We start from the raw sequence: 27409 nt of genomic DNA on the forward strand, positions 1-27409 counted from the left end.
TCAGTAGGTAGTAAATATATATTTGTTGCCTAGTTAAGCAATATTTTAAAGAGAAAGTGAAGCTAAAAATAAGCTTCTTGCTCATGATCTTTTGGTATTGAGAGTTACTGGTGTCTGTGCTTGGTTTGCGCTGATAAAAGCAGACTCATGGTTAAGAATCTAACTGTACAATCTTCCCAGCTGCCTCCAGGGCTGGGTTGTGTCTGAGGCTTCCCCTGCTTCCTTCCAGGCATGAGAGGCTCCAGGCCCTGCACACCCACTCTGCCTTCCCTGGGGCTCTGCCCGACCTGAGTTTTCCACCTCAGCCCGCACTCTTCCCTACCCCCATCTGAGAGGACCTTTTCTCCCCGTGACCATATTCTCTGTGGATTCCAGGCACTGCAGGGGTCTCAGCCCTAGGCCTGAACCCACATCAGCCCGTGCCCTGTCATTAGACCACTGTCTCTGCGGGGTCAGCACAGACCCTGGCTCAAGGTGGGTGCTCAGCAAATGCTAGTTGGGGGGAGGGTGACGATGGAAGGATGAGGCGTGGACACAGCTAACCCTCCTGGTGAAGGAATCACCTCTTACCTCTGTCTCCTTTCTCTCCAGACCCAGGGGGCCCTGGTTCACCACGAGGTCCCATGGGGCCTTCTCGCCCCCTCTGGCCCATGGGTCCCTCTATGCCGGGCTCTCCTAAAGACAGGAATGGCCACCGCAGAGTTAGGGCCCAGTGCTGCAGCTCAAGGGCCACAGGCAGCATCTCGCTGGCAGGATGCCTGCCTGGAGCCTCTGCCCTCGTCTCCCAGCCTCTCCCTCTGCAGCCCAGGCTTAGTGCAGAGGCATAGAGTTTAAAAATGCAAGCGGATCATGTCCCACCTCTGCCCCAACATGCAGATGGCTTCTCAACTCACTGGGAGCAAAAGCCAAAGTCCTTACAAGGCCTCCAGGGCCCCTCCTTCTTGACTCTCTACCTCCTTCGTGGTTTCCAGCCTGGGTCTCCTCCCCAAGCTCCTAGCCACACAGCCACACCCTTGCCCTGGGGCCTGCAGCTGCTCCTCTGCCTTGAATGTTTACCCCCAGATCTCCACAGGCCCGGCTCCCTCACCCCCTTCACATCTTTGCTCAAACAGCACCTTCTTAATCAGCCTTCCTTGATGGCCCTATTTTAATTACCCCCTCAGCACTCCCAGTGCCCTGCTGGGTTCTGTCTTCCTATTTCACAAACCACTCCTGCCCTCTGTGCACTTCACTTATTTATCATGTCTACTGCTTATCTCCACCCAAACATAGGCAGGGGTTCCCTGTTTTGTTCACCATTGTCTCCCCAGCCCCTAGGACAGGGCCTGGCACACAGCAGGCCTGGCACACATTAACAAATGTTAACTGAATGAAGCAATGAGGGAATAAGTGAATGGAAAAGCCGTTCTTACCCACACTGCCTTTTTGTCCCTTTGGTCCTTCTGGACCTGGGTGGCCCAAAAGCCCGGGGATACCTGTGGACACACGAGAATAGCTCAGCCCTGCTTTCCCCCCAGGGGCCAGGACAGGGCAGCCTGCAGCCCAGCAGCAGCACCAGAGTCTACGCACCTGGAGTCCCAGGGAAGCCTCGATCTCCTGTGGAAACAGAGAGAAGACAGAAGTCAGCAGAGGACTTGGGCCAATCACCAAAAGGCATCACCAGCAAAATTCAGGTACGATTACCAAATTTAGCAAGTGAAAATATGGGACGCTCAGTTAAGTTTGAACTGCAGATAAACAATGAACAAATTTTTAGTATTTGGGACATACTTAGAGTGAAAAATGATTTGTTGCTTATCTGTAATTCAGATTTGGCTGGGCACTTGTGTTTCATGGCCACTGCAGGGCCAGGGGCTCCGGGACCATTAGTCTCCATGGTCATCATGGTCGGGGGTGGGCTGTGTGGCCAGCCAGCTGGAATCTTGGCGGAAGAGGGGCCGAGGCAGTGACTTGGGGCGTGTATGGGGACAGGGAATCCTGACGAGAGGTGGAGGGCCGTCAAGTGGAGGAACCCCAGTTCCTGCTCTGGCATCTCCTGGGAAGGGAGGTGGAGCTGGGAAGGGAGGTGGAGCTGAGGAGAGGGGGCGAGCCTGTTGTCGCCAGTAAGGATTCGACCCTGCACCCCTGACCTCAGAACCACCTGGGGTGACCCAGACCACAGACTCGTGGCCCCACCCACACCTGTTCAATCAGAGGCTCTGGGAGTGGGGCCCAGAATCTTCAGGCAATTCCCATACCCCCTAAAGCTTGTGAACCCCACTCAGCTAGATCAAGGGGCACTGCTGCGGTCATTGCGATGGGAAAGCTCTTCCTCCCACCCATGGGCCTGTCCCGTCAAACCACTTTTCTGGGGACATATATCAGTTTCCTATGGCAACTGAATGTGTGCCACACAAGTCAGCATGTGATTGTCCCTCAGCTAACCAACACTGAGGGGCCCCTTTTCCTGTGACTATGTCCTGCCTCCCTGCTGGGCTTCCCCCTCTTCCCCAGAAGGCAGATGGTGCTGCTCCTGCTGAATTTCCTGCACAGGAGCACCATTCCTGACTGGTGGGTTTACACTCAGCCTCCCAGCTAAGACCCCCGAGAGTAGGCTGCTCACCTGGAGGGCTGATTCCTGACCTGTTCATCAGAATTAACCTTGGGGGAGGGGGTCCAGCCCCAGAGCATCTGATCCAGGAGCTGATTTCCTGGCAGAGCCCAGGAATCCTTACTTCTCCAGCTTTCCCCGGGGTTGTGCAGTAACAGGCCCTGAGGCTGCCCTTTGGAGCTGGGGGACATGTAGGCCCAGGGTCCTTGTTCTGGGAGTCCCTGAGAAGAGACCAGGGACAGTGCTGCCCCCAGAGATGTAGCCCTGCTTTGTCCTGACACCCCTGCCCCTCAAAGCCTGAGGGTCTGCAGGCTGCTCTGCAATTCACAGTCCTACCACAGCGGGGAGATGGCCAGGGTGAGTGGGAGGTGCCTCTTCTGACACTCGTTGATTGTTTTAAACCATCAATGCTCACTAATATTTAAGGTAAAACTTTCCATGTTCTGTTTACCTTTAGGGCCTTGACTTCCCATGTCACCTAAAATCAGAAAGATACGAAAACTGTGAGATGGGGTGAAACCCCAAGGGGTCCTTCTCCCCTAGTATCTTAAGACCAGCTGACAGCAGGTAAACCACATTTCAGGGTGAGCTGGCCTATGTTGTGGCTCCCTCGGTCTCCATCACTGTCTCTTGGGCACATCACTTGGCCTCTCTTAGACTATGCCTTTGTTTCCTTCCCGTTCTGAGATATTCTGACTGTAAAGCCAATTCTCAACCCTCCCAACAGACTCTGTAAGATCTTTCCACTGCTCATCCTTCAATTTGGAAAAAAGAAAAGTTTTCCAATTCCCCCAGATGAAAGCAGGGAAAGGGGTCCATCCACTGCAATACCTTTAGGGCCAGGGCTTCCTCGGAGATTCCCTGCAAGAGACAGTAAAGCCTGAGTTAGCTGAACATCTTCTGTGCCATACACACACACACACACACACACACACACACACACACAAGGGATCACCATGTTATAGTGGGAAGAAACTGAGGCTAAGACTGGCAATCAGATTCTAAAGTGGGCTAGTTGTGTGTTTTCTTTTTTTTTTTTTTTAAGTTGTGCGATCTTGATCTTGGGCAATTCTCTCTAAGTCTCAGTTTTCTTACCTGAAAATGGGATCACAACACAGGTCCTCCCTCCCAGGGCTGTCAAGGGGCTGAATGAGGGGAGCTTGAGAGTGCCCTGGATGGGTACTGCTCCACACAGAGGCACAGGAGCTGGGACCAGGAGCCGGCCGGACATTTGCCCTGGGATGTACTCACCGTTTTCCTGTTCCATCATCAGCTTGCCCCTCACGAACTGCCAGAGTTCCTCCTGGCTGTAGTCTCCAAGCCCAGATGTCCCCACACTCGCTGTCAGGTCGGGGTTGACACCCTGCAGGGGGTCCTGCTTTCTGCTCTCCATCTTCTTGTTGTAAAGTACCAGGCTGCCCCCGATGTCCTCCAGCTCATCCACCCGTGCTTTCAACTTCCTCACCTCCTCGGCTGAAAAGAACACACGGAGGCAGTGTCAGCCACAGGGGCCTGGAGTGGAGCCTCCCAAGCACACGTGCATCCTGCCAGGGGCTCTGGGGTCTGTGGCAGCTTCTTCAGGCCTGGGGATGTCTTGTTGGAATATTTTACATGGAGATTGTTGGTTGTAGCTGCAAGTGGGATGAGCTACTCAAAATCGGAACCAAGCCTTGAAGAAGCCTGGCCATCATCTGAGATGGTGACAGAGCTTGTCCTCACCCTGCTGGGGAGCTGGGTGAGAGCCAACGAACGTGGAAAGTTAAAAGGCTATGAAAGGCCTGGCCTGATAATTAAGGACAGCTGAATGCTCAGAGCAGGCTGCCACAGGGACGGGGCCCTGTATTAGAGTCCTAGCTCTGGCACCGAGTGGCCATTGTCGGATGCCTCCTGGAGCCTCAGTCTCCTCATCTGTATTAACAAGGGGTCTGTGCTGATGGTCGGGGCCCTTGGCCCCAACTTGGTGCACGTGCTGATTCTGGCCCTCCTAAATGGGCAGCGGGGCCGCTGTCACCACATACCCAGAGCAATGAGGCCAAAGAGCAGTCCCAAGAGCAGCAGCCAGGTGAGCAGCAGGCCCAGCAGCCACTTCCACCAGCTGCACCATGAACCACAGGGGCACCAGGCTGGCGCTGCCCCCCACGAGCCCTTGCCTCCACTGCCAACACCGCCAACGCCAGTGCTGCCGCCAAAGCCTCCGCCACCGCCTCCGCCACCGCCACGGCGGTGGTCATAGCTGTGGATGTCTGTGGAAGAGAGGACAGGGTAGGGTGAGGGCGGGCAGCTCGAGCCCTCTGCCTTGCAAATTCTCTAACTTTTGGTGACTCCCTCTGGGCCTGAGTGAAGCTTTCCGTTTCCTGTGTGGCTCCTGGAATGAGCACAGGGTTGCCGTGGGCAAAGAGCAGAAGTCTCACAATCCTGGGCTTGAGCTGTGTGACCCTGAGAAGGTCACTTAACCTCTCTTTCTTTCTTCCTTTCTCTCTCTCTTTCTTTCTTTTTTCTTGATAAAATAGGATTTAAAGTTTGCTTTCTTCATGAAATGGTTGTTGAAGGAAATAAGGCATATTTAAGTAAGTAATTAGCAGAGGCTAGAGCACATAGCCCCAGGCTTAAAATTCTTGATTACGAGTATGCATCTGCCACAGCCTCCTGCATCTTTTTTTATGCTCAGACCTGAAGAGTTCCATCACCACATCTCTGCTCACACAGCTCTTTCTTTGTAATCCCTACACACAGCACCTAGAACTACCCTCAGCACTTAAAGGGCAGCCAGGAAGATTTTCTTTTCCTTTTTCTTTTTTTCCAGTAGAAATGTTTTTAGCTTTTAGTATCTAAAGTGGGCTGATACCCCTTGATCTGCTTCTTTCAGGAGACTGTGGGGCAAGTGAGGAAAGTGTGAAGGGCTGGAGGTGTGCGTGGTCTTAGTGTCACCTTGAAGCCCATGTTGGGGGGGGGGTTCTGTAAGACACAACAGGAGCCCTGCTGTGTTGCTCCTGCTGTGTTGGCAGACCCTGGACCTAAGGGCAGACAGTGGGTGCCCAGCAGGAGCAGTGGGGCCTGTGAGCGACATCACCTAAGCTAAGATCCTTTTGCAGCCCTGCTCCAGCTCACAGACCCCATCTGGCCCCTCCAGCAGCCCTCTTCGAACCTTAGGGAAAACTCTTTAGAGCTTGGTGGCTCATGTGTGCCCTGGCTCCAGGCTAAGGGGCTGTTGTCTGTTCTGTTCATCATAACCAGCCCCTTCAGCATCCATCACTGAAGGACCTGCTGTTCTCACCCACCTGCAGAGGCAGCCTTGCCCTTTGCAGACACAGTCTTCAATTCTCCTGAAAGACAAACATGGGTTTGACCTGAGCTTTTAAACTGCAAGAACCCACAGGATAGCCTGTGCATTGATTTGGGGCAAGGCCTGAAATAGATATGACTCCCAGGCACCCTGCAGAACAGCCACGTACAGGAATGTCCATTAACTCAGTCCTTGCTGATCTCATATTTGCAATAAATTCATTGAAGAAGACATGGCTTGGCAAACAATTTACAGTGGGAAAAAGCACAGTGTCATAACCTTCTTGTGACCTTAAACCTTGAAAGCCCAAGACATCTTTAGAGGACCATGTTAAGGGTGACCATGGCTTTCAAACAATAAATGTGCTGGTGAGAAATCAGTCTTGATTTCTTGATTAAGGAACTTTGTACTCTCTCTCTCTCTCTTTTTTTTTTTCTATTGAGTTATATCAGCTTACAATGTTGTGTCAATTTCTGGTGTACATAACAATTTTTCAGTCATACATAAATATACATATATTCATTTTCACATTCTTTTTCACCATGAGCTACTATAAGATCTTGAATATATTTCTCTGTGCTATACAGTATAAACTTGTTTATCTATTTTATATATACCTGTCAGTATCTACAAAAATATGGAACGTTTCACGAATTTGCGTGTCATCCTCGTGCAGGGGCCATGCTCATCTTCTCCGTATTGTTTCAATTTTAGTGTATGTGCTGCTGAGGCGAGCAGTTGGTTAAGGGACCTTGAACACAGGTTCCTAACTTGGAGTGGATGGAACAGAAAGGCAGGGACGGGCTTGGAAGAGCGCTCATCATGAGTCTCTGATGCCATCTGCACGTTGAGTTTGTGGGCATGTGTGGAATTCTCTGGGAAAATTGTTTACAGTTTTCATTAGATTCTGAAAAGAGTCTTTTGGCTCCACAGCCCCACCTCCAACCCTAAAATATAAGGAACTGCTAACTTAGAAGACTTAGAGTCAGGCTTTGAGAGGATTGTAGCTGATGCTCTATGACTTAACTTATCTCTTCCTTTACTGACCTCCCTGAAATCTCTCCCTGAGAGATTCACAGGACCCAGAGCAGTGAAGAAACGTGGTTATCCAGGACAGAATCCAGATATTTGGGGAGAAAAAAAATAAAGCTACCAAGTGCTTTGCAAAGCATTTTTCTATTAGTTCTGAAAATTATGGGAGGAGAAGGTGAGGGAAAAATACCACTGTGAACTTTAGATGTGCCATGGAATCGCTTCCCCCTCAAAGTAAGCACACACTAATCAGTGGGGGAACGTTGTTAAAATGCAGCCTTGGGGGAGGGTATAGCTCAGTGGCAGAGCACGTGCACGAGGACCTGCATTCAATCTCCGGCACCCCCATTAAAAATAAAAATGTGGGTCTGGGCTAGGGCCCCAGAGTCTGCATTTTTAACACGCTCTAGGATTTTACCAATGCTGCTGGTTCAGGACCACACTTAGAGTAGGGAGGTCTTAGAAGACAAGTGACAGATGGATTGGCTGAAGTCAAAGTGGTCAGTGATCAGATTTGCTCTTACCATTAGCTTCTGACAGTAGGTGGGTGTCCGCGGTATAGGCAGCTTGCTTTTCCTTTTTCAGGGTGTCCTCTGAAAAAGAAGCTGTGCACACAACTCCTGATAATCCGGGATATTCTCTCCCCACTCCCCTGCCCCCGCTTCATATTCTTTCCTGCTTGTGGAGGTAGAGGTTAGCCTGGTAGGAAGCGGCCACCCCTGGAGTCAGTCCCCACCCCGACCCCAAGTCTGGACCTGTGGTTAGGAGACTTGCCATTGCCCAGTAACCCCTCTGGGAGCTCTTTGCTGGAATTTTCCTGGCTTGTCTGCATTCGAGGCAGACCCTGGGACACCCTATTCAGCAGGCATTTTTCATTTGAATGGGATGACTCTGGTTTCATCATTCAAGTGTCTCAAACCACGTTGCTAGGACGTTTGCCTACACTTTTCGTCTTTTTTCCAAAACCTGAGTCTCATGGGCTCCCACGTACTTGCAGTGACGCTGGCGGGGGAGGCGGTAAAGACCTTCCCGCTGTCCTTGGTCATGATCAGCAGCTCCATCTCCTTCTTGGCGGGCACATTGTCTTTCTCCAGGATCAGGAATTTACAGTCTTTGTTCAAGAAGTCATCATTCTGGACATTTGTGGTGCTGGCTGGAGAGGAAAGAAGTGAGTGAGGAGGAAGGAAAAGGTTGAGGGAGAAGGAGAGGGAAGAAATGGCCACAAGAGGAAGGAGAGGAAGACAAGGATTAGTGGGACTATCTTGCTGACAGCGGTTACTAAGAAGCATGTTGGGGACCAGAGACACCCTCTCCTGCCTGAATGGGCCTGACCGTCAGGAGGTTGGGTCCATGTCAGAAGCACGGGGGGCTGGCCTGGGGGCTGCCTCCCACTTGGATGTTACAGGACCTGCAGTGAATGGGCAAAAGTCCTTGTGTCAGGCAGACCCTTCTTTAGTTAACTGGGTGGTTTCATTTCTAACCGTGGTGTTAGTGTCTTGGGGGCACTTTTCCTGACTGCCCAGCCTAACATACACCCATGCATGTCTCTACCACCTCACTGTGTTTGTCCTTCAGACACGTGGCATTTGCTGTAATTATCTTGTGTACTTTGTCTACTTGTTTGTTATCTGCCACCTCCATGGGAACTGTCAGCCCAGTGAGGGCAGGAATCTAGTCTGTACTCCAGGCACACGGAACACTGTCTCACAGAAAGCAGGTGCTCAGTAAATGTTTTTTGAAATGTTTTCTTTTTGGTGGTAGTGGTGGGGTGGTGATTAGGTTTACTTATTTATATTAAAGAAATTTTTAAATGGAGGTACTGGGAATTAAACCCAGGACCTCCTGCATGCTAAACAAGCACTCTACCCCTGAGCTATACCCTCGCCCATGAACTGTTGAATGGAAAGAAACATAGCAGGATCAGAGCCATGGAAGAAATAGGCTACCATATGTCATGTACTCAAGTCGACAGAGATCCCACAGAAAGTATGGAGGGTGCGGGCAACAGCTTTTTAGGGGTGCCCTGTCCCTAGCGACGGATAACCTGTGACAGGAGCAGGCCAGGTGCTTCAAACAAGTGTGGGGGCTGGGCTCTGAGTGCCTGTCCCTGAGCAGGTATGGAGGGTGGAGCTTCCTACCTCTTGCCCAGGACGGCCAAGATCAGGCGAGGGACATATACTTTCATCTCTGCTCACTCTTGGAAACAACCCAGAGGCCCGTGGGGTGAGTCGTATTTGCAGACCTCAGACCACCAATGGGCCATGTCCCCTCCTGCCACGTGTCATTGGGGAGCAATTCTCCCTGGGTGCGAGCCCATTCCCAGCAGCTGGAGCAGCACTCACCCTTGGAGGTGGACACCCCGGTGCTCACCACGGCAGGGCTCTGGGGCATGTTTTTCTTCACACTATATGCTGCAAGAGATGAAGCAAGGAGTGAGCGAGGCCAGCATGGGAGGGTAGCTCCATGCAGCTTAGAAGCAGCTTCCCCAGGTGAGATAATAATGAATGATAATAATGAGCAGAATAATAACAAACAATGGAATCAACTGTCTTTAGCCACAGGGGCAGCAGCAAGTATAAATGAAACTTTCTTTGGTATAATCCTCATTATCAGAGGACCATTCCAAAGGCCACCTCCTCCATGAAGTCCTCCTAGACCCTCCCACATCTCCTTCCCTTCTGAACTCCACAGCCCAAACACTTGCTCTGTACAGCTTGATTCACGTCCTCTTATAGAATCCCCCAGCCGTTTCACGTGTTTTAGACTTTCTACACCAACTAAGCAGTAAGCACGTGAGGGCAAAGACCGACCGAGGCTCAAACTGCTTCTGCCCCCCACCTCCAAGTTTGCACAGGGCATGCATCAGAGTCAGCCAGATAATTGATTTGCAGCTATAGTTGGCTGTCAAGGACAGCAGTGAGACAAGGGGATAGACTGGTGACACCCCCACCGCTGCCCTGCCCAGGCTCCCCGGCTCCCCTGTGGTTTCATTCATGTCTGAGTCAGCAAATGATTGAGGCTGGCATCTCTGGGTTGGGGTGTGGAGGGTTGTTTCTTTGGTGGGAAAGGTCAATTGATTTTTAGGAACATTTTGGTCCCTCTAATTCCATTGTCGAAAAGGGACATTATGAGTTATAGCTGCCAAGAGGCATTATTTCCCAGCTCCTAGCCTCTAAACCCCAGTTGCAGACCTGTGGAGGTGGTGGCCGTGCCATGGGACAGGGCAGATGAGCTGGGGGCCAGATTGTTCTGCATGCCAAACACTGTGAGAGGAATTGAGGACAGGTGAGTACAGGTACATAGATGAGGCCTCTCGAGGTAAGGCATCCCCCCCGGGGTCCCCCAAACCACAGTTGTGATAAATGCCTTTGCATATGACAGAGATTCCCAGACATTGTCAGTTCCCACACTCTTAGTGACACCATGATTTTTTATTGCCCCACCTCCCTATCCCGGGGCAAAAGTGACCAAGTTCATTTAGTGAACTTAACAGTGGTAGTTTGCATAGGGTCTGACAGATGTTGCTGTATGCCTCGAAATTTTAAAATATCCCAGGGGTTCCCTTCCCTGCAGCACCCTGGGGTGCCTTGGTGCACAGTGTGGGAACTGCAGAGACAGACACAATGGGGGCTGAGACGCACTGAATGGGTGGGACCCTAGTTTTCCTCCTGACCCTTCCTTCTCCTGATTCAAACACATAAAACTCCCCTCACCCCCATTATGATTTCAAAGGCTGGTCATTTGTTTTTATTTGCTTGCTTTTTAACAACGTGCAGAAGCTCATTTCACACTAGTTAAGAGCTTCTCTGATTCTATCCTGTCTAGTGCTTGGGGCACAAGATCATGGATCCAACATCAGCCCACCTTCCTGAGGCAGGACTTTGCAAAGCAGAATAACCAAGGCAGGAGGCGCAAAGCTTGAACCTGGGGTCTTCTGTATTTGTGGGACTCTAGCCAACTGGAGGTGTTAAAATCAGAAGCAGAGAGACCAGCCAAGGAAATAGAGAAGGCCCACATCACTGTATTTATTAGTCACGATATGACAGACAGAAGGCCGACTCATCTAACACAGGATGCAGGCTGACAGCTTATTTACACATAGGCTATTATGATGTCTGCAGAAATAGAGTGAATAATTACTTCTTTAAAATGATCATATGTTTGCATTGGAAGCTAAGCAGTAACAATATCCGAGCCCCCAAAGAACTATAATATGTATAAAAAGATCTGAAGTTACGGCCTTTCTAAATTAACAGTGCTTCCCCCCTGAAAATGTCCTGAGCTATGCCTCACTTGGTCCCTCTAAGTCCATCTCTCCACCTCTCCCATTAAATAAAGGGGCCAGCGCAGAACAAGCACGGAGGTGTGGTCTCTGGTGCCCTCCCCTTTACCCCTGTCCCTTGGGGCCTGAGCTGGGTCTGCCATGGAGGGCGGGCTCTGTGCCTTGGAATGCAGCTCCTTGGCTGCCGCTTCTGCGTTGCCATGTGCGTGGAGAAGCCTTCATACTCTTGGGCAGGAAAGGACATCTTCTCCAAAAAACATTCCGTTTTCCTTACCAAGTGAGAGCATCCCTAATTTCTTCAAGCTGGCAAACACTGACCTGAGGAGCAGCTGCTGATTCCAGGGTGCAGGGTAGGGGAGCAGGATGCCATGTTATTTGGAACTCCAAAGACTGCAGGGGCAGAGGAAGGCTGGTGAGAGGATGTCCACACAGAATAGAGGCAAAAAAGCACCAGAAGAAATACCAGGGTTGCATTTTTATATTGCATCACATTTCTGTTTTTAGGAGAAACTGAGGCTCTTGCCTTGCAGCACAGACCCAAACACTAATCTGTGGTGTGTCTTGGGTCAGAGCCAAGGGGTGGTTGTAGGTTAGTGGGGCCTCAAATGGACATTGATTCTTGCCAAAGCCCCTCTTGCTAGTGACCATTTTACAGAGAAGGCACTGAAGCCCAGAGAAGTTAAATGACTTCTTAAAGTCACACAGTTAATCTACATGGAGTGAAACTAGGTTCCTTGTATCTATTTTCGTGTTCTTTCCCATTACATTTTTTCAGATACCCCGTGCCATATAGTTCTTTCTATGAGGGACCCCGAGAGGAAACACCTTAGAGGTTGAACTGAACTGAAGTTTCAGTGGAAGAATCTTGGGATGCTTGGCTACAGAAAGCCCCTTCAGGAAGCCTTGGGGATGGCAAATGCCAGAGGGGTCATTCTTTGTGGGAGGAAGGTGTGGAGGGTTCAGGGGTGGGAGGGGACGTGCTCTGCGAGCCATGTACCTGATCCTGCAGAATAGGCGTTGGTGTTGAGCAGGGACGAGCTCTGGGTCGTCATGTTGTTGTGGTAGGTGCCCATGGAGGACCCGGCCGGCAATGTGGAGGACCACACGTGGGAGGGAAGGTTGGCATCCAGGATGGTGGTATCGTAGGTCCCAGACACTGGAAACAGATGTGTCCACACATACCCCAGTGAGCGACAAACCCACTCTCTGTGCTGGGGGAACCTGGTGGGCTCAGTCTGCCAGGACTTTTCTAGTTTTAGCCCTGAAGGTCCCATGTCCTGAGAACTCCCTCAGTTCTGTCTGGGACAAACTGGGACAGGTGGTCATCCCACTCATGTCTGAAGTCTCAGAGCTGGTGAAAACCTAATCTCTTGGATAAGAAATTCTTGCTGGCTTTCAGTAAAATTTGAAGTAGATAAATTTTGCTCTGGGGTCCACTCATTTCCTGTTCTGTGCCCGTAACCCCCACTCCTGATGTGTTGTCCCCATCCACGGTCCCACTCTCTCTCTGTTGCTGACTCCACCTTCAGAGATGCCATGGAGCAGGGACTCCCTTACAACAGAATTCCAGGCAGATGGAGGGCAGGTGGGGAAGCCCTCGGTTTCAAGGTCGCACTGCACAGAGGGCAGCCTTCTCTGGTTAATCCCTCCTTAAACATTCTTATGTGCCAACCAGAACCCAGGAGCACTCTACTTCTTCACATCTGAAGCCAGTTCTGCCTATTTATTATATGAGAGGGAGTTAGCCATGTGGATGACAAACTACCCTGAGGTTTTGGTTTTATATTGTCAAACAAAAGATCACAACCTCAAGGTCTATTTTTTTCAGCAGTAGATGAGAGGAAAGCTTCATACCATAGCAGCACTGACTTCTTTCCTCATCTCCCCCCAAGGATTTGCTTATTCAACTTTCTGTCTCCCCCAGAACCTACCTTGCACTTGCAGGTACCTGATACACGAGCGCTGAACCACACGCAGCCTACCTGACTTCCCCCAGCGGCCCCCACCTCCACGAGGGCAGTGGCTGTCTACCTCGTTCATTGCCTTTCCTCAGTCCCCAGTACTTGGCACAGAGGAGACATATGATAAATGTTCACTGGACGGATGAAAGAAAACACTGCAACTTTCCCCCAACATCCTTCATCTGGGGAACCTGGCCAACACATTCCCAGGACGTGTCAAGAATCTCCTGGGAGAGAATATCCAGGATCTAGAGCCAGACTACAGCTAGCACAAGGGCTGGCTGACCAGGTGGGGGTCAGAAGGGTGTAGCCCACATGTTCATGCCGCAGGGAGAGCAAATGCTCAGTGCTTTGCAAACTCTCTGCCACCTCCTGAGAGGCCTCCCTTCCCTCTGCAGCAGTGCGGGGCTGTGGGGCTCACCTGACTGGGAGCTCGCTGTCACCACTTTGGTCTCCACCGTGCCCTTCTTGGGGATGGGGAGTGTGTTGGAAGAATTCCGGGTGGGGCTCACACTGGCTGATCGGCTTCCCTTGAGCAAACGCTTAACGTCATCCAATTCTGTCCCTGTAAAAGAATCCCCCAACTTTTCATTAGGCCCAGGATTCCTTCCTGATTCCAACTGCAGTGGGAGGAACATTAAACCACATCCCGAATACTAGGGAGCAGGATGCATCTGGGACCCGCTGGGACACTTTTGGTTAGCCTTATCATTTTTGCATTTTGTCAATTTATAGCACTTTTCAACCTGGCACTTTGTAGTATTAATGGCCTCATAAATACAGTGTCTCTATGAGGAGGTCAACGTCCTCGGTAGATATTTCCTAATTAGACCTCATCAGACACCAGCGGGAAGACTCTGTGGCTGGATGATGCTGTCATCCTGGATTGGCGGAACATTTACACTCGAGACAGAGAACTAGACTCCTTGAAACAAATGGTTCAACACTGGTCTCCTCCCCGGCACGGGATGCCTTGGTTTCAGGTCCCCGATCTTGTATACTCTAGACTATCAAAAGGAATCTGGGGCCTATAACTCCTAAACATTATGCTGCTTTCCTGTTAGTTAATTTCAAGACCGTCTGGCTGATAAAATTTGCAGGGAGATGATTCAGTGGAGCAAGCACCTTGTGCTCCCCAAGGTGGCAAACAGGAGAGGAAGGAGGCGTCGTGTAAGAGCAATGCATAAGGGGAGACAGATTTGCAGACCACACGTGCTTAAGAACAACCCAGCCACTCCCTCCCCTGAGGGCTCCATCCTTTGGGCTCAGCACCCCAGTGCCTGGGGAGACTCAGGCGGGACAGCGGCCTGGAACAGACCCCATAGCCCAGGCTCTGAGCTCTTCCAGCAAGTCCCAGTCTGATTCCTGAGCCACCCGACCCAGATCTTTCTCCTCCTACTCTTGGCTCCTGCCCACTTGGGCTCATTTCAAAGTGGCAAACAACAGGAGTCCAACACAGTCAACGGAGTGGGGAACTCCTGACATTCGAGATCATGTTCAAATTCTCACACTGGGCTTCTGGTCCTTCTCTGATCTTAATGACCCCAACTGGGTCCTGCTCCTTTTCCTTCAGCCTCACTGAATGTTCCTCCAATGTCTCATTGTCTGTTCCTCCAATGTCTCTGCCCACTTATCTCACTGAGCCTCCCTGATCCACCCTTCAGTCTCCCTTCAAACAACACTAACCTGGGAAGTCTTCTCTGGCCCCCCTCCCTCAGCTCCCTGACCTGCATGGTTGGTTGGCTTACAGTCTTCCCATTAGTCTGTGAACTACTGAGCATCAGGGACTGTGACTTACTCAGCTCCTCACCCCCTGCACTGAGCCCAGGGTCCCTGTCACCCAGGCCCTTAGAGCTGTTCTATGACGGAGTGATTGCATACACACGCACGCACACACACACACACACACAGCAGTTGTCCTGGATCCTTCCTAGGACATGAGCACTTACATCGGGTCGATGGGGATGCACTCTGCAGTCGCACTCGGATCTCACTCTCTGTACAGGGAAAAGACCGGGAAGGCTGTGAATGAAGGAGCTAGGATCACTGTGCCCAACACTGAGCTCTGAGCGGCTGATACATCTTTGGGCTGCTCTGAGCTCTCTGCGTCCTGGGAACAGAAAACTTAGGTGCACCCTGAACAAGTGCTGTTTCAAGAGAGGTGTCCTCCCCCTACACCTCAACCTGCCCAGTGCACCTCCCGGTATCCCGGAGCAGAAATCCCAGGCTGGGCCTGGAGGCTCCATCACAATCAGCAAGGACCAACCGCTCTCCTACAGCCCATTTCCAATCACTAGCCCCAAGCCGCTCTTCTGCCTCCAGGGTTTCTCAGGTAATAGCAAGAGGATTCTAAAGCCTATGGTGTTTACTTAGCCATTTTTGCCTCTTCAGGGCAGAAAGTGGGTGGTCTAACATTATTAGCTTCAAGTGGAGCATGAGCATCTATCACCTATCAACCTATAGTTGTAGTGGTTGGTACATGCCTAACTTTGGAGTGAGTGATGCGACGAGGCCCCTGGGAAGTCTAGACTGGTCACTGAGAACTCCCGGAGCCTGAGAAGAATTCTGCCTTCAGCACAGCTCTGATGCGCCCCTCCCCACCATCAACAGATATAACAAGGCAATCATTTGGGCAGCTTTCTCCAGGACCACATTCCCTTCTAGGGCCTTATCCATTGGAAGTTGTGGAGAGTGCAAAACTCTCAAGCTGTCCTCCATCCCTGGGAACAACTAGAAAAAGATGGGCTTGTGCTCATTTTTGCTGCATAAAGCCAATGACAGCACATCTTGTTAAAGTCACCCAGGAGACTAGATGTGAAACCAGATGTGATGCCAGCATCTTCAGACCATCCACAGCAGAACAAACTGCTCCACATGCTTGCTAGACCCTGTCAAAATCTACCCTTCCCATTCCGATGGAGCCAGCAGAAGACCCCCAGATGCTGCAAGCTCCTTGAGGGCAGAAACCATGCCTTATTCATTCTTTACTCCCTCACACTTCCTGGCTCATGGCTGGACACATGATAGATGTTCAGAAAATACTGAAGGAGCTAAACTGAACCCAGCAGCAGGGCTCACCTCGTGTCTGGCTCCGTCCTCTGGTTGAAGGAGATGCTGAAAAACAGGGAAAAGTAACTTCGGCAACTTAGGCATATATAAGAGGTGGCATGCTAGAGATGTCGACGTGGATCTACTTGGGTTGGGGGAGGAGGCTGTTTTCACAGTGCGTTTATAGCCATATAGGAGCCTTCAGGTACAGTGGATCCTTAGTAAGTGGTGACCACAGAGCCAAAGGGCAGAGAGAATTTTGCAGACTCTAGTGCATTTATGGTGTTAAGTTAGCAAAATGAATGTTAGGTTGGCTCACACTTAGAGTGTTTTAACTAAGGCAATCATTTGCATTTGGGAGCACGATCCATTTGGACTGGCTGACCCTGCTGGTCAAATGTATCAAACAACTGCCAGGTCTTTCCTCTAGTCTTTTGTATGAGACTGCCTTGGCTTTCCAGCTGTAAACAAATAAATAAATGAAATTATAATCACTGTACAATCAATGATCATCAGTTCATATGCACAGAGAGAATCCAAGAACATGGACCAAAGACGGAAGGTCACATGAAGATATAGCCTAGGGTGTCCCTTAGTATAACATGTGCCCCTGTGAAGCCAGCTGTGCTGGAGGTGCAGGGATGTTTGGCACTGGTGTGTTTTAAGCCCTGCTCATTTTTGCTGGGAGATCTCTGTGTGTCCTGTGGAAGGAAAAACCCTATGATTGTTGTATGGCCTTAGTGCTTATCTTTTCAAGCCTCAGCTTTGTATGACTAGCTTGCCATTTCACGAGCAAAGACTTATGACAGCAAGCGAATGTGGCTGACAGTCCCCTTGAGATGCTTCAGGATAAAGAGCAAGGGAAACAGGTCAGCAGAGTCCAGACTCCCTTAGAAGAATCCACTTAACTCATGACGTTAATTCACAATGTTCTGCCTCCATCCCCACCAGCACACTTGACCATTTCTTCAGAAAATAAGGAAAGGACATACCGAATTCCTTACGAGGGTACTCTGGGGAAGAGTTGCCGCTGGAGCTCCCTGGAGAGAGGACAAAACACTTAGTACAAATGGCCACTTAAGCCCACACGGCCTCCGAGAGAGTAGGTGGAGCCGGGTCACTCCCCTCTGAGCCTCTGCAGTCGGGGTGCTCAGGAGGCTGAGAGGTGTTCTCCAGTGGGCTCCTGATTTAAACATGACCTGCCCTCTGGACGTGCTTGTGGCACTTCCCTCTGGTCACTGAGCTACTTCAGAAGGGCAGGGTTTGAGCAAAAGAAAACAGGAGGCTTCTTTTAGTTTTCACTTCCTCGACCACGTTTACCCTATGTGGTGCTGCTGCTGGTTACCTGCCTCTGATCAAATCAACATGCTGTTAGCACCAGGGTGTCTCTGGCCTTGTGAAGCCTGTCCTGAATGTGGACCCTGTCAAGTGAAGGGACCAGGCCACATGCAGACTGAGCAGCAGAAAGCACTGCAATGACCCAATTCACCTGGCCTGAATCTGGGACTCCCTTTACCCTCTGCAGCCCTGGGGCTAAGTTATTCACTGAGGTGCCCATCCCCTAATCCTGCTTCTCCATCACTGGTATCCATCTCCACTCACTATTAGGCCCATGAGCCACCTGGCTTGTCTGTTTTCCACTAAAACTGCTTCTGCAGATCACCTGGAACTTCAGTAACCTTAGGAGCAGAACCCAAATGTCTTCCTCTAACCTCCTCCTTCTTGATCCTGAGCACTTTCTTGCTCTCGACTTCAATGGCTCCCAGTCTCCCCATGCACCCCCAAAGACTCTTCCCTCTCCTCTCCTCTCCTTTCTCCATCTTCCCCCAACTTTATCTTTCTATGCTCTATCCTGCTTTAAAACTCTCTTCCAGTCATCAAGACAGCATGGTATTGGTACCAAAACAGACATATAGACCAATGGAACAGAATAGAGAGCCCAGAAATGAACCCACAAACTTTAGGTCAACTCATCTTTGACAAAGGAGGCAAGAATATACATTGGAATAAAGACAGTCTCTTCAGCAAATGGTGTTGGGAAAACTGGACAGCAGCATGTAAAACAATGAAGCTAGAACACTCCCTTACACCATATACAAAAATCAACTCAAAATGGATTAAAGACTTAAACATAAGACAAGATATAATAAACCTCCTAGAGGAAAACATAGGCAAAACATTATCTGACATACATTTAAAAAATTTTCTCCTAGAAGAAATAAAAGCAAGAACAAACAAATGGGACCTAATGAAACTTACAAGCTTCTGCACAGCAAAGGAAACCAGAAATAAAACAAGGAGAAAACCTACAGAATGGGAGAAAATTTTTGCAAGTGAAACCGACAAAGGCTTGATCTCCAGAATATATAAGCAGCTCATACGACTCAATAAGAAAAAAATAAACAACCCAATCCAAAAATGGGCAGAAGACCTAAACAAGCAATTCTCCAAGGAAGACATACAAATGATCAAAAAGCACATGAAAAAATGCTCAGTATCACTAATTATCAGAGAAATGCAAATCAAAACTACAATGAGGTATCACCTCACACCAGTCAGAATGGCCGTCATTCAAAAATCCACAAATGACAAATGCTGGAGAGGCTGTGGAGAAAGGGGAACCCTCCTACACGGCTGGTGGGAATGCAGTTTGGTGCAGCCACTATGGAAAACAGTGTGGAGATTCCTCAAAAGACTAGGAATAGACTTACCATATGACCCAGGAATCCCACTCCTGGGCTTGTATCCAGAAGGAAATCTACTTCAGGATGACACCTGCACCCCAATGTTCATAGCAGCACTATTTACAATAGCCAAAACATGGAAACAGCCTAAATGTCCATCAACAGGTGACTGGATAAAGAAGAAGTGGTATATTTATACAATGGAATACTACTCAGCCATAAAAACTGACAACATACTGCCATTTGCAGCAACATGGATGCTCCTGGAGAATGTCATTCTAAGTGAAGTAAGCCAGAAAGAGAAAGAAAAATACCATATGAGATCGCTCATATGTGGAATCTAAAAAACAAAAACAAAAACAAACAAACAAACAAAAACAAAGCATAAATAAAGGACAGAAATAGACTCACAGACAGAGAATACAGACTTGTGGTTACCAGGGGGGTGGAGGGTGGGAAGGGATAGACTGGGATTTCAAAATTGTAGAATAGACTACACTGTATAGCACAGGGAAATATACACAAAATGTTATGATAACTCACAGAGAAAAAAATGTGACAATGAGTGTGTATATGTCCATGAATAACTGAAAAATTGTGCTGAACACTGGAATTTGACACGACATTGTAAAATGATTATAAATCAATAAAAAATGTTAAAAAAAAAAAACAAACTCTCTTCCTTGACCAACTCCTTCAGTTTTCCAGAGTCTACTAGCATCTCTTTGTGAATGACTCCAAACTGGGTATCTTGCCAGGGAGCTTCAGGGACTTCTTCCCTGAGCTCAGGTCCTATGTGTCCCATTGCCTGCTTGGTATCCCCACCTGACAGCCATGCCAGCAGCTGTACTTCAGGATGAAAAGACTGAACCCATCCTTGGGGAGACCTCCCTGTTTCAGTTGTTGGTACCACCATGAACCCAACCACCAGTGTTTAAAAATCCCAGTTGAATCACTGACTCCTTTTCCTCCCTTTCCCCCAGCATCGGATCCATTGTCAAACCTGTCAGTTCCAGCCATGCCACACCTTTCACCTCCGGCTCCTCCTGTCCGCTCCCACTGCTGCCACCCTAGTCTCAGACAAGGTTTCCCCTTCCTGGACTATTGATCACCTTTTAACTTGTCACTGGGTTCCACCCCTTCCCTATTCTTCCTGCATGTGGCATCCAGAGTTCTAGTCCTGGATCTCAGATAGGATCGACCCTTTTGCTCAAAATCTCTGTGGCTCCTCACTGTGTGCAGAACAAAGCCCAAACAGCTTGGCCTAGCAGCGAATCTGAGTCTCTCCATCTCTCTTCACATAAGTACCACTGCTGCTAGCTGGGCCCTGGACTCTCCTGTCTGTCTGGAGACAGGCTCCCGCAGCCCGGAGCACCTCATCTCTCCCCCAGGTATGAAGTCTTACACATTACGAAGGCCCAGCTCAGATGTCACCTCCTATGTAGAATCTTCACTTAAGACCCATCTAGAAAAGATAATCCCCTTCTACTTTGCATTATAGTCTTTTATCTGTCATCTTGTCTGTTTGACTCAAAGCTTCTTGAAGACAAGATCCAGGTATGGTTCATTTAAGCATCCATCAAAGCATCCCACACAGTGTTAAACACATGGTAGATATTTGAAATATCAGTTAAAAAGTGACTAAATGGATGAATGGATGAATGAGGGGTAGATAAATCAACAAAATCTCCAAGTAACAAGAGTCCATAAAAGAAATGAAGGCAGAACGGAGAGCAAGGAGAGAGGGCAGACACAGGTGAAGACAGGTGGCTGATGCTTCCATCTTCAAAGAACAAGAGAAGGTACTTGGGGGAGAGAGTAGTTCTCTCTTAAAGTCTCTGGGACCAGTACCTTCGTATGTTCCATGGCGGGTGATGTGAGTCTTCCTCTCAAAGGTTGAGCCTGGTGAGTTGGGCAGCGTGGAGGCAGGTGAAGGAGCCCTCCTGTAACTAGACGTGGAGGCATTGCCTCGTGTGCTTCCACCTACAAGGGGGGAAGGCGTAAACCATCACAGCACCGCAGCAGACTGACCTCCAGTTATACTAACTATGTACATGCAGGCTGCCCGTAATAAAAGAGGGCCCTGCGGAGGGGCCAGAGGACTTCAGGAGATGATCTCCATGACCAAAAGGGTCCACCACAGCATCCCCACGGCCACTCAGAAATGGGGGGTGGAATTAGTGCTACTGCCCCTCCCAGCTGACCACTGGAAGGCAGGGAGGTCCTTTATGTCCATGGTCAAAGCGCATGGACACTGAGACACAGGATTTTTCTTGAGGTCCTGGCACGTAATTGTAGAGCACTGCCAGGGACTAGAATGTAACCCGATGTGGACATGTTCCTCGACAGGTAAGGCAGGTGCTCCTCTTGGTCAGCCCAGCTGTTTGTATGTCTTGGGTCTTTCTTTAGTGTCACTCCAAGGCTTTTAAAATGGCTTCACAGGTTGTGTGTGTGTGTGCATGTGTGTGCGTGTGTGTGTGTCTGTGTGTGTCTTTTTCCTGCTTTGTTTTATTTTGTTTCAGCTTGAAAGCTACCGTGAAAGAATGTTTCACTAGGAACAACTGGGCCTGTGTTGGATGCCTGCCCACTGGAAAGTTGCACATGTGGGATCGTATGTCACTAGATTTCCTTAGCACAGTAACCCAATAGTTGTTTCTTTTGTTGTTGTTAATTCAAGTTGTAAGCCCTCAGACGTGCAAACCCTTCTTTAAAAGAGATGGCTTAAAGGGAGTAATTCAGTTGGAAAGGAGTCACCTCCCCAAGAAGACTTCTTTATTACTATAATTTATATTGAGGAACATTATGAAAATTGATCCCATTTTAATTAAGTAGGCTTCAAATGTGATCACTGAAAAGTCTTAACTTCAATGGGTTGTGTGTCCTTTACATAGCTCTTTGGGGGGTTTGGAATGGGTGACCGACAGTTGTAATGGTCCCTCTCCATGCAGGTCCCTCTCCCCTTGTCCACCTGCTCTTCCCCCAGCCCCTCCCACCAGGTGGCACTGACCTGAGCTGATGCAGCCGCTGCTGCCGTGCATCAGGCTCTGTTTCTCCAGCCGGCTCCCTCCACCAAGAGAGCCTGTTTTAGCATAGCCATTGCTGGTCCCCCCTTCTGCAGAAACAAGGAGCAGGTGGCAATGTACAGGTGGAGTCGGTGCAGAGGGTTTCCTCGTTCCCTGCCCCTCAGAAGCCTTCCCTGGCTTCTCACCCACAGCCCTCTTGGTTTGGGGTCCCTTCCCCTCGAGACCTGCACAGCACAGTACAGGCTGCCATGCTCTTGTTTTGTTTGTTTTTGATACAAAAGTCAAGAACAAATATTCTATCTGATTTGAATAGTAAGTCTTCTGGGTGAAGCATAGCAATTTGCTGATTAGGAAAACAAATATTAGAAAAGTCAGTGAGAGATAAAAAGCTCCTTGAGGCCAGGGCCTGGGCTGGGCTTGCTTTTTTTCCCTCATGTCTGGTCAGGGCCCCAGACATGGCAACCACTGGACGTGTCACTGAGATCAGGGACAGCTCTGTGCTGCTGGTGTTCCACCTGGTAGTACACCCTGCTCCAACCTCGTGGGCTGCTGGGTGGGGTCTCCCCACTCCCTGCACTAAGCCAGGCTTCCTGGGGTGCAGGGCTAGTGGGAGGGCTCAGATCTCCATGAAAAAATCCACTAGCCCTAAGGACCTCCTGAGAAAAAAGTGGATTCCAACAGAAGCCTGACTGTGGTTCCCTCCTCCCACCCTGTGCTCAGGCTGAATAAGATTTCTGGTATTTTAGTGTCCAGATAAGGCCAATCTATAGAGACAGAAAGTAGATTTGTGGTTTTCAGGGGCTGGGGAGAGGGGAGGGAGAATGAGGAGTGACTGCTAATGGCCATGGAGGGTTTTATTTTTTTAATCATGGAAATGTTCTAAAATTAGATTGTTGCAAAGAGGCTGCACAACTCTGTAAGTACATCAACAACTACTGAATTATACACTTCAAACTGGTGGATTCTGTGGTATATAAATGTCAACACAGTTGTTAAACAAAAGATTTCAGATATTTTGGATTTGCTCAACTAGAGAGTGAGCTACCAGGGAAAAGGTTACATGTGGAGCCCTTCACATGGGCCTCACTGAGAGCAAGCTCTCTAGTCAGTCACTTACTTGGTGGTAAGGACGTAAGTCTTGTAGTTACTGTTTCCGTGATAACTAGAAAAAGACAAAGAAAGGATGAGATCTTAAGTAAGGCACTGAGATCCTTGAAATACCGAAGGGATTTGGAACCAAAAGCAGTTAGTTACCTACTGATTTGAAAAGTGAGTTGTCTTGGCATTAATGTCTCTTATATAACAATGAGATCTAGTCCAGGCCTGGGTTTGCCTTTGAAGGAGGACCAGGCCCTCAAATTCACTCTCTTTCTCTGTACTCTCCCTTCTAAAGTGTCACCCACTCCAGCTGGGGCCAAAGCATCATCCTGGCTGATTTCACTATTATATAGATAATTACCTTGAACTTTATGAATTTGTGGATGTCTCAAGGACATCATAATTCATTCTGAAATCTTCAGGGTCACCCTTGAGTGTGAGGAGGTGAAGGAAAGAAGGGGGTGGGTAAGTCACATTTGGTTCATGGATAGATGAACATCCAAGACAGATTTGAAGAACCAGTCCCTTTGCCCCACCCCTCCCCCAAACTAAATTGAGTTTCTCTAGACTCCAAGTGATGGTTAGTCTATAGAGTTCATAAAAGCTTCCAGTTAGAAGAAAGACCTCTTGCCTTCCTGAATCACTCTCTCCTGCACAGCAGCGTGGGAAGGTAGGTAGATTCCCCAAACCATAACCAGGCCAATTTTGTGCTCCGACTGTGACCATCACCACTACCTCCCTCTGGGTTGAACATAAAGTAACATCTACCTAGCTGAGGTCGCTGGTCTTTCAAAGTATACTTCTTGTGCACACGTGTGTGCATATGTGTGCTGTGCATGTGCATATGGTTGGTAAAAGGAGAGAAGGATGCAAGAAGATGGTGCAGAATCACTTTGTGCTGCTGGCCACGGCTCCATCCCACACCAGTCTCACTGCCCCCATCCCTCGCCCTTGCCTTCTTCACCCTGCATTTTCCTGTGCGTTTGGTTGTCCTAGCAGGAACTGGGGTTACGAATGCAGCAGAAGCCGCATTCCATGCATAAAAGGAAATGGTTTTTCAGACTAAAATGGCGGCTTGATTTGAATAACAGTCCTTGAGCTTTCACTAAACTTCTCATTGTGTGGACCTCTGGGATTCTGTGACACATAAAAATAAATTATTTCTTAACCTAAAGTTCCAAGTCTGTGGAGCCAGAGATTTTTTTTATTGGAGATATATGAAAGTCACAGGATAAGTGAATGAGTTAGAACTGCTAAGGGGACAGTTTAAATGTCTTTGAATTTATCATTTGGGCAGTTTCACAAAAGAAATGTGTCTGTTTTCAATTTTCAGTGTAGATTACAACTGTGACACAACTGTGATTCCAATTTTGTCCCTGCAATAATGGAGATATTATTCTTTTGGACTTCTGTTTCCCTGTATCCCTAAATAAGGACATGGTTAAATAAACTACGGTAAATTCATTCAACAGAATATTATGAAACCATTAAAAATGTTGGTTTAAAAAACTACACATCAAAATAGCTATTTTCATCTTTGCAGAAAAAGAACACATTTTGATTATAAGTGTGTTAGCATTAAAATCAACAAAAGGCATCTCATAGGAGGAAATAAAGTCTATTTAAGAATACATTTAAAATGATACAGTGAAAAATAAGCACAAAAAAAATCCAAGAAAAAAACTAAAAACAAAAACATAAGAAACAGGAAAAAAAAAAGATACAGTGGTTGTGGTGGAATTAGGAATAAATTATTTACTCTTTCCAAATTTTTTATTACTTTTATAATGACATATATATCACGTTCTTACTTCTTTCAGTGACTTCAGTGCCATCTCGTTTGTTTTTCTTGGTTACATCCATACCATAGCCACCTACGGAAAAAGCCAGAAATCGTGACTAGCCATGACTATTACCATCACTTCTCATAAGTATAGGTCCCTACTATTCAAGCTGAGAGCCAAAACTTGATTCTTAGAATTCAAGGTGTAATTCTTTCCTGTGCATTTTTTTTTAACAGAAGTCATTCCCAGTTCTTGTATCAGATAAGGGAGTACTATAATAGTTCCACCTTGGATTCTATTCCTTTATACTGGGATCTTGGGATCTTCCCCTTCCCCCCACCCACCCCCCAGGATCTAACTGATCAGGTTGCCCCCTACTGAACATGAAAAGTCTTACATAGAAGATCTGGTGCCTTGACCCTTGACTATAAAACCTCCATTCTTTGCTGAAGTAACACATAATTGAAGGATATCTGTCAAAGCACTCAGCACTTTCAACTAATTCATTTTGATGTATCCCATAATGTTCAGTGTTCTGTATGGGGCTCTGTGAATATAAGACATTAGTGCTTCATCATTTAGAGTTCAGATGTGAGAATGATGGTTGATGGATTGAAATCATGATAAAAATCATGGTAATGGTTCTGTTTGTGTGGAACTTGACACTTTTTACAATGGGAAACTTTCTCTTCATAACAAGCAAGCCCCACTATCCTTATTTGCAGACATAGCTAGAAAAATATATGAAGAAAATCAGTGTAAAATCTATTGAAATATGTAGGAAAATACCTATTTGCACATGTCACCTATGTTCTCCCTTCACTCTTACTCTGCTCTGGACAGGAAAGTCATTGCGATCCTGTCCACTGTGTCCCGAAGTGTGGACAGAATGAGGCAAGGCTGACACAAGGGGTGGGGCTGTGCTGGGGAGGGGCTGTAGGCTTTAAACACACAGGACACCACAGCAAGGATCCCTGTCCCAACTGGGTGCTTTTGGCTGTAGTTCCCTGTCTCAGGCTCTGCAAGGACTTGAAATCTGCCTTTCCCCATGGCTCTCTTCTCCCAGCCCCTCAACCTTCCCTTCCTCCTAGTTTCTCTTTGGATGCAGTTTAAACTGGATTCTAAAATTCTGGGGCAAGCCACATCTGCCCAGGGCACCCCTTTCTGGAAGAACTCTCCTTTCTGTCTTTTTCTCCTGCCTGGTGGCTTTAGGGTCTACTTATCTGTTAGGTACAATGGGCAGAGTGCCTAGTCCCATTTTATTTTTAAGGGGCTACAAAAGTATTTTAAGTTTTTTTTTTTAAATCAGAAGGAAAAGTGAACACAACCCAACCTGGATTATAGTCTTTCAATGAAGTTATAAAATAAAATTTTAAAAAAATGTTTTAATGAAGGAAGGGCATCCACAAAGGCAAACGTGTCTAGGGCCCACCAAAGTCCTAATGCAGCCCTGGGTGATATTCCTGCTGAAAACCAAGACCACATGAGACCAGCTGGTCAACTACCAGGTGAAATCCAACAAGATAGCTCCAGGGCCTAGCCAAATGTGCCAGCTTCTTGCTCATCAGAGTTTCTTAAATGCAGCTCTAGGCAAGGAATGAGGCATCATGGAAAAATTCCTGGCTGGATCTGAGAAGACACAGAAGGTCTTTGCAGGTATGTTTCCCAGAGCCAAAGAGAATGGACACGCTCCATAAAGAATTCAACAATGGAGTCCAGCCTCATTAGAACGGCAAACCTGGCCCGTGACTGTGTCTGCATTCCACCTATTACCTGTATGACTTATGTCATGCCAGCCTACGTACAGCCTGACACCCTCTTTGAAATCTTTGAAATCCTTTGTTTGAGCATTAATAGCCTTTGGTACCTCTGAAGCCCCTCTCTGCATTTTTTTGTTTGTTTGTTTTTTTGTTTTTAAGTTCATTAGTGGAGATTCAATGTTCAAATGCACCTGGCTGCCAGTGGGGAGCCACCTAGGATGACACCTGAATTGTTATCCTGAAAGGAACTGTTTATAAAAATCCCCGGAAATATTTACTTCCCACAACTTATTGCTCATTTTGATCCTTTAATGAAAGTTGCTGCTGGCAGCTATAAACTTGGGATTGGCTGGGTTAATTCCACTTGCAGCCATCAAGGCAGACAGATGATAGCTTCGTTTGGTACAGCCTCAGCGTCTAGGCGGCAAACCTGGCAAGTGGTTTCTTGTTCTTTCTGTATCCAGAAAAATAACAGACACTTCCAGGCATTTCCATCTTTTTCTTAAGTCCCAGTGATGAAGCCTCAAGATCTACAGCAAAAAGCCAAGGGTTCCCTAACATTCAGAAGGCATGCGGAGGCAGCTTGCTAAGAAATCAGATGCCCTCTCCAAGGCCTGGGGGCTCCTCACTGGCAGGTGCTCTGGGTTAGAAGGAGCCCTAGGTGGGTGCAGGTAGATGGGTTCTTGTTTCTTTCTCAACCTGGAGCCCCTAAATGGCTGTGGCCTTACAGAATGATTTCTTGGGGCTGAAATACATAGGATGGAGCTCTGCTGACTTTGCCAAAGCTCTTTCTCAGACTGGTAGTCTGAAATGGCAGGGATGTGCTGGGAGGTGGGTTCCTTTAAACCAATGCTAAGAGGGAAC

At 48.3% G+C, this 27409-nt stretch overlaps 2 protein-coding genes and 1 non-coding gene across 3 annotated transcripts in view; 1 reads left to right on the forward strand and 2 right to left on the reverse strand.

Moving 5' to 3' along the window:
• Positions 1 to 1673, forward strand: part of SLK (STE20 like kinase) — an 81677-nt gene extending 80004 nt beyond the window's left edge. Inside the window, exon 21 of the mRNA XM_064488385.1 lies at positions 1518 to 1673. The gene's annotated coding sequence lies outside the window, so the exon portion shown is untranslated. The remainder of the gene's footprint in view (positions 1 to 1517) is intronic.
• The window catches only part of COL17A1 (collagen type XVII alpha 1 chain), a 45654-nt gene extending 20754 nt beyond the window's left edge, over positions 1 to 24900 (reverse strand). Inside the window, exons 1-22 of the mRNA XM_031461699.2 lie at positions 24813 to 24900; positions 23021 to 23065; positions 21888 to 21992; positions 20732 to 20863; positions 17189 to 17236; positions 16227 to 16262; positions 15098 to 15145; positions 13570 to 13713; positions 12185 to 12343; positions 11506 to 11577; positions 10097 to 10168; positions 9248 to 9316; positions 7897 to 8058; positions 7430 to 7510; positions 5869 to 5913; positions 4609 to 4833; positions 3842 to 4063; positions 3422 to 3451; positions 3042 to 3068; positions 1570 to 1596; positions 1413 to 1475; positions 571 to 675 (exon numbers count right to left, since the gene is read on the reverse strand). Of these exons, the coding sequence (XP_031317559.1) occupies positions 571 to 675; positions 1413 to 1475; positions 1570 to 1596; positions 3042 to 3068; positions 3422 to 3451; positions 3842 to 4063; positions 4609 to 4833; positions 5869 to 5913; positions 7430 to 7510; positions 7897 to 8058; positions 9248 to 9316; positions 10097 to 10168; positions 11506 to 11577; positions 12185 to 12343; positions 13570 to 13713; positions 15098 to 15145; positions 16227 to 16262; positions 17189 to 17236; positions 20732 to 20863; positions 21888 to 21992; positions 23021 to 23065; positions 24813 to 24864 (1969 nt within the window). The 5' untranslated portion in view covers positions 24865 to 24900. The remainder of the gene's footprint in view (positions 1 to 570; positions 676 to 1412; positions 1476 to 1569; positions 1597 to 3041; positions 3069 to 3421; positions 3452 to 3841; positions 4064 to 4608; positions 4834 to 5868; positions 5914 to 7429; positions 7511 to 7896; positions 8059 to 9247; positions 9317 to 10096; positions 10169 to 11505; positions 11578 to 12184; positions 12344 to 13569; positions 13714 to 15097; positions 15146 to 16226; positions 16263 to 17188; positions 17237 to 20731; positions 20864 to 21887; positions 21993 to 23020; positions 23066 to 24812) is intronic.
• LOC116156167 (U6 spliceosomal RNA) lies at positions 6505 to 6611 on the reverse strand. The gene has a single exon (XR_004140013.2). It is a non-coding gene; the product is annotated as a U6 spliceosomal RNA (small nuclear RNA).
• Positions 24901 to 27409: the final 2509 nt, after the last annotated feature.

This window comes from Camelus dromedarius, chromosome 8 (genome assembly GCF_036321535.1).
Source record: "Camelus dromedarius isolate mCamDro1 chromosome 8, mCamDro1.pat, whole genome shotgun sequence".
Classification (NCBI taxonomy): domain Eukaryota; kingdom Metazoa; phylum Chordata; class Mammalia; order Artiodactyla; family Camelidae; genus Camelus; species Camelus dromedarius.